Source organism: Spermophilus citellus (genome assembly GCF_964194105.1).
Source record: "Spermophilus citellus genome assembly, chromosome: 13".
Taxonomy (NCBI): domain Eukaryota; kingdom Metazoa; phylum Chordata; class Mammalia; order Rodentia; family Sciuridae; genus Spermophilus; species Spermophilus citellus.
The window spans coordinates 87,259,204-87,271,711 of record NC_138193.1 but is presented as its reverse complement, the minus strand read 5'-3'; the positions used below and the strand labels follow the sequence as shown (position 1 = coordinate 87,271,711).

General features: G+C 43.2%; 1 protein-coding gene across 7 annotated transcripts in view; it reads left to right on the top strand.

Moving 5' to 3' along the window:
* The window catches only part of VIT (vitrin), a 114,258-nt gene that overhangs the window by 81,209 nt on the left and 20,541 nt on the right, over positions 1-12,508 (top strand). For all 7 annotated transcript variants that reach the window (XM_081264814.1, XM_081264812.1, XM_081264811.1 and 4 more), the window contains one exon: positions 1,729-1,876. In XM_081264814.1, coding sequence (XP_081120940.1) covers positions 1,729-1,876 — 148 coding nt within the window. The remainder of the gene's footprint in view (positions 1-1,728; positions 1,877-12,508) is intronic.

Here is a 12,508-nt window from a genome sequence, read left to right as displayed (position 1 = left end):
AGAGAGGTCCCTGTCATCTCCTTCTTCTCAAAATCATCTCTAGGTTTGGCTGTCATGCAGTCACTGCAAGATAATAAAACACATTCTCAGGTATAACTTTCCTTTTTCATCCGTAGACTGCAGTGTCACCCATCCATAGATATTCATATCAGTTCTCCTACCTGAAACTCAACTCATGTTCACTTACTGCTTCCATTTCAAATAATAACAAACCTGCTTATGGAGCCTCTCCCCCTAGAGATCGGGAGACCGCAGTCCCACAGCAGCATATGGTGTAGAGAACATGGGCAATCACGCACATCTGAGGGAGATGCAGGCTTGCGTGGGCGATTGATCCCCACCCACAAGGACAGTATGAGTCTCCATGTTCTCTTGGATATTCCAGCCCAGAAATTCCTTACTTTACTCTTTTTTTTTCCTGTATGGAACTCTGTTTTGAAATATTTTTGTCTCCCAAACTGCAATTGTTTAATAATTCATTCTTAATTTTTTTAAATCATAGGGATATATAGCTCCCAATAAGAACCTCTGGTCAGTGTTGAATAATCAATTTTATCATACTGAGATGATAATGGAGAGTTTAAAAAAAAACAAAACACTAATTTCTGATATCCTGTGTGGCTTTTCACTTATTCTTATTAGCATTAGGAAGATTGAAAATAGCTTACAACCCCACCATTGCCTCTACCTGTATCAGAACTTCTATCTATGCAGTAGTCCCCCACTGTTCCCATCATTTCACTTTCTATGATTTCAGCTACCCACAGTCAACCATGGCCCAAAGTATTAAATGGAAAATTCCAGAAATAAGCAATTCATGAGGTTTTTGTTTGTTTGTTTGGTACTGGGGATTGAACTCAGGGCCTTGTGCATGCAAGGCAAGCACTCTACCCCCTAAAGTAAATTTTAGCACAGCCTATTGTTATAGCTTTTCTGTTTTATTCTTACAAATCTCTTACTGTGCCTAATTTATAAATTTAACCATAGCATAGGTATGTGCATATAGGGGGAAATGCAGTATATATAAGTATCAGTGCTATCTGTGGTTTCAGGCATCTTCTTGAAGTCTTGAAACATGCCCCATGTAGACAAGGAAGGACCACTGTATCTGCAGAGGTCCAGAAATCCTAAGCCAGGACAACTACCCTCGTCTTTTTACAATTAAAGGGAAAAAAATACATAATCACAAACAAGTGCTGATATTATAGATAGATGTGGATAATTCCTTTGGTTACTTCATCTGGGGAAGCAGATTAGTATCTACTTCTTATCCTGCAGTTCCTACTCTCTGCTTAGCACTGGGCTTGCAGGTTCTTTCACACTCTCATAAAGACCTGACACATATTTCAAAAAAGTTAAGATGAAAGTAAAAGGCCACAAGTTTTTCAGACTCCGTTTTGGTGAATTCCCATGTCTGAGAGTCTGCACTTCTATGATCTGAGCCTGGGAATCCACTCTGAGGGTTTTCCCAAGCTAGATAGGGGTATCACTATCTGATCCAGAGAGTTCTAAAACAGTTATAGAAACAAGTGTGAGCACATGTATCCAGGACCTGGTGTTCAGGGCCATTGTCAGGAGATAGAGAAATGAGTACATCTGCACCACTACCTCTTTTCCACTCTCTTCTCCTTGAGATCCCAGGGGCTAGCAGAGAAAGAAAGGAACACAAACTCCAGGTAGATACAATGGGAGAGAACCAGAATAATAGAGTCTTTTTTCATTCCTCAGACTGCAAAGTAGACTTGTCATTTTTAATTGATGGGAGCTCCGGCATTGGCAAACGTCGATTCCAAATCCAGAAGCAATTCCTGGCTGACATCGCCCAGGCCCTTGACATTGGCCCTGCTGGTCCTCTGATGGGTGTGGTTCAGTATGGGTAAGTGCAGTGAATGTTCTGAATCCAAAGGCCAAGTGATGCTGCATGTTTACGTCACCAGTGCCAACATGTCAGAGCACAGATTTGTCCTCTTCCCTAATGCAAGTGTAAATGAAAAACAGAAGCCTTTGGTATGCCATTTAAGAAATCTTAGCTTTCCTGAAGGGAAGGAGAGGCTAATAAACGTTTGTGAGTAAATAGCATTTGCACTCATGATTCATAGAATATTTATTTGGAAAAGGAGAGCTCAGTACAAGTCTCAGCCTCTAACAAACTCATGTGGCCTTTGGCTAGCCTTTGCCTCTCTGTTCTTCTGTAGATGAGGAAGGTTAAGTCTTCTTTTAACCTTAACAATTGGAAATTTGTTTGAGGGGCTGCACCCTGAGCTAAGACCTAGAGGGCAGGTGCTTCAGGTTGCACTTTCTCTTTTCTCCATATCACCCTGGGGCTCTGCACTGATACCAGAAAAGCTCACCAGGCAATGGGGAAGGACAAGAGTGGAGAGCTATGGCCCCATCACTCAGCTGATCATGGAGGTGACTGTCCCCAATCTGCTTTATTATTTTACTTAGGTAGAAATTAAGGAGTCATATTATCGTTCCAAACTCAACCTTCTTTTCAGTTGTTTAGGATAATAAATGAATCTTAATTTAAATAAGAAGAGGTTTCTCCCTAAAACAGATATACAGATATTGACAGATCATGAACAATCAAGGGAGAGAACATGCATAAATCCAAGATTCACATTTCAAATAGGCAGTCATTTGATGAGCAGTTATTGAGAGCAAGACAATTATCCTGCCTTCCACAAAGGACCTTTGGGCACCACATGGTGACCTTCCCCCTACTCCCACCCCCACACCCGGATCTGCAGTTTAGCCCTTGGAAGTGGAAACTAACAAAGGCTTTGATGCCTCTTGCCCCAAAGCTCTAGCCACAGCTTCTTCACGCCTGAAAAGTAAAAGCTTCCATACCTCACAGCACCCAAAGGGACCCCAGACCCTTCAGAGGTTTCTGGAAAACATTTTAAATGAAGATGTTTATCAAAGACACTAGGATATTTATTTTCAGGCTATCAAGAAAAATAAACAAAAGTGCTTTAAAAGAAAAACTACAAGGTTTATATTTTTAGAATTAAATTTCAATAGCACATTTAGTTCTATCTTCTGTTCCTATCAGGAAAAATTAGTTAACTGGCATTAATATGTAGTCAGTTATCTAAAAATAACTAATTGCTGCAAATGCCACTTCTTGATGTCAAATGATCTATCTTGAGGCTCTTGACTTGAAATAAGAAAAGAAGGGTTTGGGGGAAGGGTATTTTTGTTGTTGATGTTATTTTCTTGTTTTCAAAATGCCATGCTATTTTTATTCCAGTATTACGTTTTAAGATAAAAAAAAATAGATATCAGGCTTTTCCACAGGGAGATAATGTAAGTATTTTAACAACAGATGTCCCTAGTCAATTCTTCTTGGGAGGTTCAAAGCTTCATGTGTTATCTTGCATTAAAAATTGTTGCTTTAAAAGCTTGTATATCCCAAGATTTATAGTATGGTATGAAAATAAGGTGCTGAATATGTCAAGGAAAAGAAAAATAGCGTAAGGAGAATGTTGTGTGCAAATGAGAATGTGAATTAAAGAGCAAACATGGCAGAGAAGGAAAACCAGAAGTTTCCTTCTCCCCTGCTGTGATTTGAATGTGTCCCCCCCCCCCCTTCATGTGTGGGGAACTTAATCCCCAATGCAGCAGCACTAGGAGGTGTGACTTTTAAGAGGTGAATAGGAATGGATTAATGCATTATCCACAGAACCAATTAATTATCAAAAGGGTGGGTTTGTTACAGAAGCAAGTTTGTTGGTTCCCCCCTTACTCTTGCCCTTGCTCTCTTGAACTGTCTTACCCTTCCGACTTCCACCATGGGATGATACAGCACAAAGGCTCTAGCCAGATGTGGGCTTGTCAAGTTTGGACTTCTCAGCCTCCAGAACTGTAGGAACTTTTCTTAATAAATTACCTAGCCTGTAGTATTCCATATAGCAACTCAAAGACTAAGACATCCCCCCTAAATTTTCTTCTGCTTTTCCTAACACAATTACCATTTGCAAGAAAGAATTGACTTTCATGCTTTCCAGTTTCATTTGTTAAACATTCCTTGCTATCTGCATTTGTTTTCCATCCAGGGTCCTTATTAATTTAAAGCACATAAGGGAAATGTGTGTGTTTTCCTCCCTTTCACGCTCACATGAACTAATCCATCATCTTCACCTTGCCTTGGCAATGGTATGGAGAAGAAAGCACCATGAACTGCTGACGGGAGACCTGGGTTCTGGCCTTGGCTCTGTTGTGTGACCCTAAGCGAGTCACTTAACCTCTCCATGTAAATGCTGCTGCCTCTAAGTCTGGCAGTCAGGAGATGATTTATTAGAGCTCTGCCGGTTCTGGCTTCCTGCAGTTCAGCAAGTGGCTTTGTATGCAGAAGACATCCAGCAAATGAATGTTGGGCTGGTGAGCTGCTTCCTCCTTCCTTCCAGTCTTGGGGTCCCGATTAAGCAGGATGATCCATGATGAAACGGTGGAGTTGTGCTGAGGTTACACATCCAACTGTGCAATGTGAGACACTAAGTAGATCAGAGGGCAGCCCATGAGGCTGAAGATGAGGCTGAAGGGGAGACGTGTTTATCCAGCTGAAATCGCTTTTGATTTCAGGTGCCCGTCTTTCTCACTTAGGCAGCTCCCTTCAATCCTTTCTTCATGAAATGTGTTCATACGTGTAGAAGAAGGGAGTGGAGCAGGAAAGGGTTAGAGGTAGGTGCAGAACTGGGGTCTGTGTTCCTCAAAAAGAAAAAGCTTGGCTGGTTGGGAATCTGATTCCTCTCATGGTCTTTTGGGTTCTCACAAGATTCTATTGTCCTCCGGGGAGGTTTCTCCAAACAGAGCCAATAGAATATTATAAAGAGGGCATTTAATAGATGAGTACCATCAGAGGCAGAATAGTCCTCACAGGGGCCATCTGAGGGCTGGGGAGACAGAGAAACCAGTAGCTGCTCAGTCCAAGAATCTGCAAACCGCAGAACATGAAAGCAGGGGTATGTGGGATGATGTCAGTAATGCAGCCCCTGTCTGAGGCCAAAGGCCTGAAAGCTCCTTGAAGAGTTGCTGACAAGAGTCCACATTGAAAGGCTAAAGAATCAGGAGTCTAATATCCATGGGCAACAGCAGCAGCAAAAAAAAAAAAAAAAAAAAAAAATAGTGCCTGCTCAAGATGGGTCAAGTGTGCACATTCACTCTTCTCCCTTCTGCTTTTTCATTACATCTGGACCACCAGCCTATGGGATGGTGCTGCCTAGGTTCAGGGTGGGTCTTCCCCACTCAGTTTGCTGGCCCACATGCCAATCATGCATAGAGACACCCTCACAATACAAACCCAGAAGTGCGCTCAATCCAGTCAAGTGGTCAGCCAAAATCAACCACCACAACCTCTTCACTCCAACTTGGAATCACCCCCATGTCTTGAAGTCACAAAGCCTGGAGGTATCAGAGAACTCCTGGTTTTGCCTCTTCATGTGATGATGAGGACATGAGGCCCTACAAAGAAGGGACCACCCATCAAGGACAAGCACTTGAAAGATGATGAGGTTGACAGGGACCTGAGGAGAGCCTGGTAACTCGGAATTTCCCTCTTCTCAGGCTTCTCACAGCCAATACCACTACTGCTGCTCCACTCAGCTCCCCTAGAGACCTCCTTCCCTTCCTGTTTCTTAGGAGAGCTTAGTCAGAATTCAGACTTAAATTCTGAATTCCAAAGACTTAGATTTAGAATTTAAAAGGCTCATACTAAACATTAACAGGAAACAAAAATTAAATAAGAAATACAATCCAAGATGGATAAAAATGCAAACACATCCCGATTCCTCAGATACCCTACTTAAAGATCCCTTGGGTGCAAGGAACAGAAAACCACTCTAGGCAACCAAGGTGCAGGGAGATTTATGGTGAAGAACATTCAGAGGTCTGACAAGTCCCTGATCATTCCATCCCTCCTCTCCAGACATCTCACTGGGCTCTCTGCTTGTCCATTCCATTTCTTCTTTCACAGACCAGCATCCTCTGCCCGGCTCTTGCTTTCTCTTCCTCCAATACTCCACCTTGTACTGGCTGACTTCCTACCTCTGGTCCAGGCCCAGGGAGGGTCTAACCACTATGGCGCTATGTGGGGAGCCATTCTGACACGTGATTGGGTGACTCCCGTTAAGGGCCTGAGGCGCTCTGGCTGTGTCGGAGCTTTCCCGACCCTTTCCTGATGAGAGAGCCCATCCGTGTGGGGGTGTGCGTGACCACTGACCCTGGAGACCCAATCACTGACCCTGACCTTGGAGTGCAGCCCCCCCTCAACCTTCATTGGATGGAATTCTCCCCTGAATCTCTTGTTCCCAAATAAAAGGCTACTCCCAGGCGTGTTCGCTCTCTCTCTCTCCTGCTAGCCCTGAGTAATCCTCGCTGCCCTGCTGAGCGGCTGGAGGCGGGAACCAGGGAGGCGAGCCGTCTGGGACCTAGCAATATAAATAAGGTAACTGGTTTGTGTGTTTTATTTCGATCTCTTCTAACTAACTTTATGCCTAGAACCTCATTAATGAAACCACTGCGCAGGCCGCGTGGTAGAGCGCTAGAATACTCCTTCTCCTGTATTCCCCACTTGCAGAGGCTCATAACTTACCATTGCATCAACCTGTCAGCACCCAAAGCCTTTCCACTAAAATTATCACCCACCTTCAGTGAGAGAGGCAGGAAGCATATGATATACACTTAGATATGATGTTCCCAAGAACACCAGCTAAATACACCACCATGGGAAGAGTGCAAATGTCAATCCTGGGTTAATCCCCAAAATGTCAAACAAAATTGACTTCAGAGGGAAGATGTTGCTCATTTGCAAGGAAAGTTTCTGATAATTGATGCTTTTCACCATACTGAGACACTAGGCTTGAACAACAAGCCAAGGATCAAATCCCTGTCTTGCATGTGCATTCAAAGTTAAAATTATACAACCAACAGGCTTGCAATTTCAATACCAACAGGAAAGCTAAAAGGCTAAGTAAAAGAACAGCCAGACCAAGTAGCTATTAGGTGAACTCTAGCAAGCAGAACGAATGCAGCCACACAGCTTGTGCTTTAGCTATAGCCTAGATCCACAGATGCTAAATGTCCTCTAGACTTTTGATGTGCTTTCACTTTAGGCTCCAATTTCAATATAAATGGAAGAGAATTGTACATGTTCTTTTGAATTTCATTACCAAACCTCGGATGTCAAAATCGGAAAACAGCTTTGGAAAAAAGCAAAATGTTGGTTTTTCTTCATTTAAAAATGAAGTTGAATTCTTTGCTCATGGGTCTAGAACAGTTGCCATCTGTTTTAGTGAGTGTCTCTGACTTGGGCTGCACATGTCTTCTCACTTCTCAGCAACCCCAGCCTCAGACTGAAAACTCACAGCCGGTGCACTGAGCTGAGCGTCCCCTCCTGCTGGAAAAAGCAAGCATGCCCAGGCCAGCTGAGCTGCCCAGGGCAGGACAGTCAGAGTGGAAGAAAGAAGTAAGAGTTCAACCCTGGAGTGTCTGACAGATTAACAGTACTGAGTGTCCATGTCCAAATCCTTGGAACCTGTGAAAGAAGGGTCTTTGCCAATGTGATTAAAGATAGAGATTCGGAGATGGAGTGATTGTCCAATCTAATCACCCATCTTTGAAAGTGGAGAACTTCCCCGGCTATTGTCAATCAGGGGGAGATGCGACACTGATGGCTTTGAAGATGGAGGAAGGGGCTGTGAGCAAGGGATCAGGCAACCTTAAGAAGATGGCAAAAGGAAACAAATTCTCCCACAAGCCTTCAGAAAGCAACAGAACCCTGCCAACACCTTGAATTTAGCCAATGGACATCCCCACTGAACTTCAGAACTCACAAATGCATGTTATTTAATCTCTTAAGTTTATGGTCATTTGTTACAGCAGCAATAAGAAACTAATACAGCTGGCAAATTCCTTGAGTCTGCAGCACAGGAATAAGTGGGAGGGGCTGAGGTACAGGATGCAGCTGGGATGTGATAGACGGATATGAGTTGTACTATCATCACCACCACCCTGTGGGCTTCTGAGCAGGAAGGGACTGCCTGGACCTTGACTTCCTAGGGAACATTTTAAAAATGCTAATGACTGGGCCAGACCTATGAAACCAGAATCAAGCAAGGGAATGAGGCCCAGAAGTTGATACTTAACTTTCTTATTTAACTCTTCCCTACTGCTCTTTTGCCCTCTCAGCCAACACTGCCTATTGCAGAACAGGATCCCCCAAAAGCTACCTGCTATCTACTTGGGTTGACTCTGCAGGGCCTTTTGACCCTTGCAAAGACCCTGCCTGGCCATTTCTTTCCTCTCTTCTAGATAGGCAGGCAAGCCTGAGAAAGTATACTTCTCAGGAAAGCAGAGTCTCAGAGTCCACTGATCTGCAAATACAACAAAAATCTTGGGCATTTCAATTCCTTCCCATACAGTTCTCTGGAGGTACATCAAAATGACTGCACTTGACTTCCACCAGCAATTCCCCTTGAATTCCCATTACACATTTTCTGGGCTTATCCAGCATCCCCCTGACATCATTCTCCCCCTTGAGGAATAGATGGCTATCCGGATGCCCATTAGAACCACCTGAGGTGCTCTTAAAAATCCCAATGCCCAAATCAAACTTCAGATCAATAACACCAGAATTTCTGCGTGTGGAACTTAGGCGTCATTATTCTTAGAGTCCCCAGATGATTCTATTGTGTAACCATGGAGTGAAGGCACGAATACTCCCACAGACCTGGGCTGTCTTCTGATGAATCCCATGATCCTGATTCCTCTCCCCTGCCCCCAGTTGACCTAACGGTTGCAGGAGCTCCATCTCCTTCCTCCCTGTCTTTCTCTTGCCTTCTCTAGACTTCATATTGTATCCTCTTCCCTTCCTCATATTACTGGCAGCCCCATTGCTGATTTTCTAATTCTTAAAGCATCCACTAAGACATTGCTACTCAAAGTGTGACTCACAGTATCATCTGGGAGGTTGTTAGAAATACACAACCTCAGACCTCACTGTGGCCCTACAGCAGCAAAATCTACATTTTAACAAGATCCCCAGGTGATGGGATGCGCATCTGATCTTGGGAAGCTCTGTTGCTAACACATTCCAGCACTTGCCTGGGGAAGCCCTGTTCTGCGGTTGCAGATTAGCAGCTGGCCAGCCAATTGGTTCAGGAGGGACTCTGAGAACAACAGATTACATCTCCTCCAGCAGGAAAAGGCTAATGCGGGTTAATTTTCGGTTCTTTTTGGTATATGGGTGGAAATATTACCACTATTTTGCAAAAACCCTCATGTAAAAATTAAACATAATTGTAAGACCCGGCTCCCCCTCCTTTATGCTAGGAAATGTGCAGAATTTCAGTGTCTTCATGAGTACTAGTTGTACAAAGTCCCAGAGCAGGCTGGCCCAGGCCACTGTACCTAGGCTGGTCACAGCTGCTACAGAAAGCTCACAGCTGTGTGATGGGGGCAGAATCATTTTCAATCAGAGCCAGGTAATGCCCTCAAGGGACAAGTCTACACCCACTCTTAGCCACTGGAATGTACCCTGGAACATCTTCCTGATCTCACAGGCATACTTACCCCATTGAGTAGGTCAATAAATCACTACAGTTTAGCTAGTAATAAAAATTAAGGGCTGGGGTTGTGGCTCAGTGGTAGAGCGCTTGCCTAGTATGTGTGAAGCACTGGGTTCAATCCTCAGCACCACATAAAAATAAATAAATAAAGGTATTGTGTCCACCTACAACTAGAAAATATTTTCTTAAAAATTAAATGGCTAAATATTGATTAGTTGATGTGTAACCTTAAGGTAAGCCTTTATTGGAGGAAACAGTTTTGAAAGATTCTTGCTGGAGGAAATAGGATTACTTAATATTTCTGTATTGCTATAAATTTCTTTTGCAAGGTCACTGCATATGACTGAAAGTGTTACAGGGCAAATCAGTAGACCCTGGGACTTTTGACAAAACGACAGCGTTAGGACTGACAGAGCCTCAGAAGTTCTTTAGAATCCAGAACTTCTGAACTTCCCTGATGTAAGAATCACCAGGATTCATTCAAAAATTCCTAGGCCCCACTGAATATCTTCCAAGAAAGGCCTGGTAACCTCTATAGTTTTCCAAGTGCCCCTGGTGGGTGCTATCATCAGGAAGGTTTGGAAACACTGATGATCTCACCCACTTCTCTGCCCCCCTGTCCCTAAGACCTCCTAAGGAAATACCTGGGCCCACCTCTGACATTTGTTCTTCTTAAGCCCTTGCCAGGTAGCCATTTCTTCTTTTTCTGGGGAGGAGGGTACAAGAGATTGCATTCCAGGGGCACTCAACCATTGAGCCATATCCCCAGCCCTATTTTGTATTTATTTAGAGACAGGGTCTCACTGAGTTGCATAGCACCTCACTGTTACTGAGGCTGGTTTTGAACTCGCAATCCTCCTGCCTCAGCCTCCTGAGGTGCTGGGATTACAGGCGTGTGCCACTGCACTTTGCACCAGGTTGCCATTTCTTGTTGCACAAATTGTCCCTTTCTGTCCATGGCCAACTTCTGGCTCCCTTTAACTTCTCTTCATTAACCCCAGTTCTCCTTCCAAACATAGGGCAATTTTCCATTTTATCTTTGAGCTATAAACCTGTTTATTTTCTTCACGTTTTTAAAGGAAATCTTTAATATTGTCGAGAGGGAAAAAGTGTTTTCCTTTCATGAGAGCTTGTAATAAAATTCAAAGATTGCTTACATAAAATAGTGGTATTCCTCTTTGAACTTTTAAAGTAGTTTCTGTCTTATTCTATCTTTGGTTGCTATGACAAAATGCATAAGGCTGGGTACTCTAGAGAGAAAAGAGCTTTATTTAGCTTGAAGTGGAGGTTAGAGAACATGGCAGCAGCTTCTGCTCAGCTCAGATGAGGATTTCATGGTATCAAAATGGCAAAGGCTCAGGTGAGAATGGCAGAAATGCATGGAAAATCATATAGAAGAATTCAGTGGAGAAACCAGAATGGATTCCTTATAACAAACCCATTCCCACAGGAAACCAGTCCAGTCCCACAGACTGGTGCTAATACCTTAGGAGGGTGGTACCCCCATGACCTATTATTTTCTATCAGGCCCCATCTCTTAAAGATTCTACCACCTCAGCAACACCACACTGGAGACCAAGCCTCCAGCACATGACCTTCTAGGAGAGAAACCATTCCCAACCTATAGCTGTCTCCATCTGAAAAGACACTATGCTAAGAGGACAGGCCACCACATACACATTCTGAAGGACACATAAACCCATGTATTCATGTGCTGTGGTCCTGAGAGCTGCCATAGTCTACAAATGAACAATTCATCATTCATTCCTGTGATTTAATTAGAGTGCACTTTTACAAAGATTTATTAAATGTTTGCCGTGTACTGAGCACTATGCTGTTTGCAGGGAATATTGTTATAATATTTATCTAACTGGTTTGATTACCTCTGCCTGTAAGACTCTTGGTGAATAAGCTCCATAGTTTTGCCCCTAATAATAGCAATGATCATCAATTTAGTAATTGGAAAGGATTTCAGAGGTCCCCTGATCCAACTTTTCTTTTTTTTAATATTTATTTTTTAGTTTTAGTTGGACACAATGCCTTTATTTCACTTATTTATTTTTATGTGGTGCTGAGGATCAAACAATCCACAATCCCAGCTCATGATCCAACTTTTCAATCCACTAAAATAAATGAGTAAATGTGATAGAGATTCTGTTCTTTAGGACTTTATGGTCTTGCATTTTTATTTTTTTATTTTATTTTTTATTTTTTTTATTTTTTGGTCTTGCATTTTTAGAGGGAATGGCATTAAATGAAATTAAAGCACCTATTTATTAGGTTATGAATAGCTCAACTATACACCTCTAAGGATGGATTTGTCTACATCCATGATGTAATCAAAGGAAAGAGTGATCATTATGGAGCTTGGAGGCAGAGTATTCAGTTGCACTGCAGGTGAGCTAAGAGAGGACATTTGAGTCCACCGAGGTAGAGCACTCCTTTAATCCCAGCAGCTCAGGAGGCTGAGGCAGGAGGATTGCAAGTTCAAAGCCAGCCTCAGCAATAGCAAGGCTCTAAGCAACTCAGCAAGACCCTGTCTCTAAATAAAATATAAAAAGGATCTGGGAGGTGTGGCTCAGTGGTTAAGCACACCTGTGTTCAATCCCTGGTTACCCACCCCCCCTCAACCGCCAGAGACAGACAGAGGACATTGGAGCTCCCTTTCACTTATGTGTTCCACACTAGCCTATTATACCTTGCGTGCTAAACACTAGGGATCAGAAGCCAGGAGAAGTACCTGTTCTCAAGTAGGTTACGGTCCCTCTCCAGGATTTGGGCATCCACTTATTTGCCAATGGATACACTCACTGAAATTCAACTTGAACCAAATTTGCAAGTTGAGGCACTGTCACAGTCTTTTCTACACGTGTGCAAAGGTGGGAAAATTTTTGAGTCACCTGCCTCACCTATTTCCAGCCATGGTCAAACAAGTTTACAGC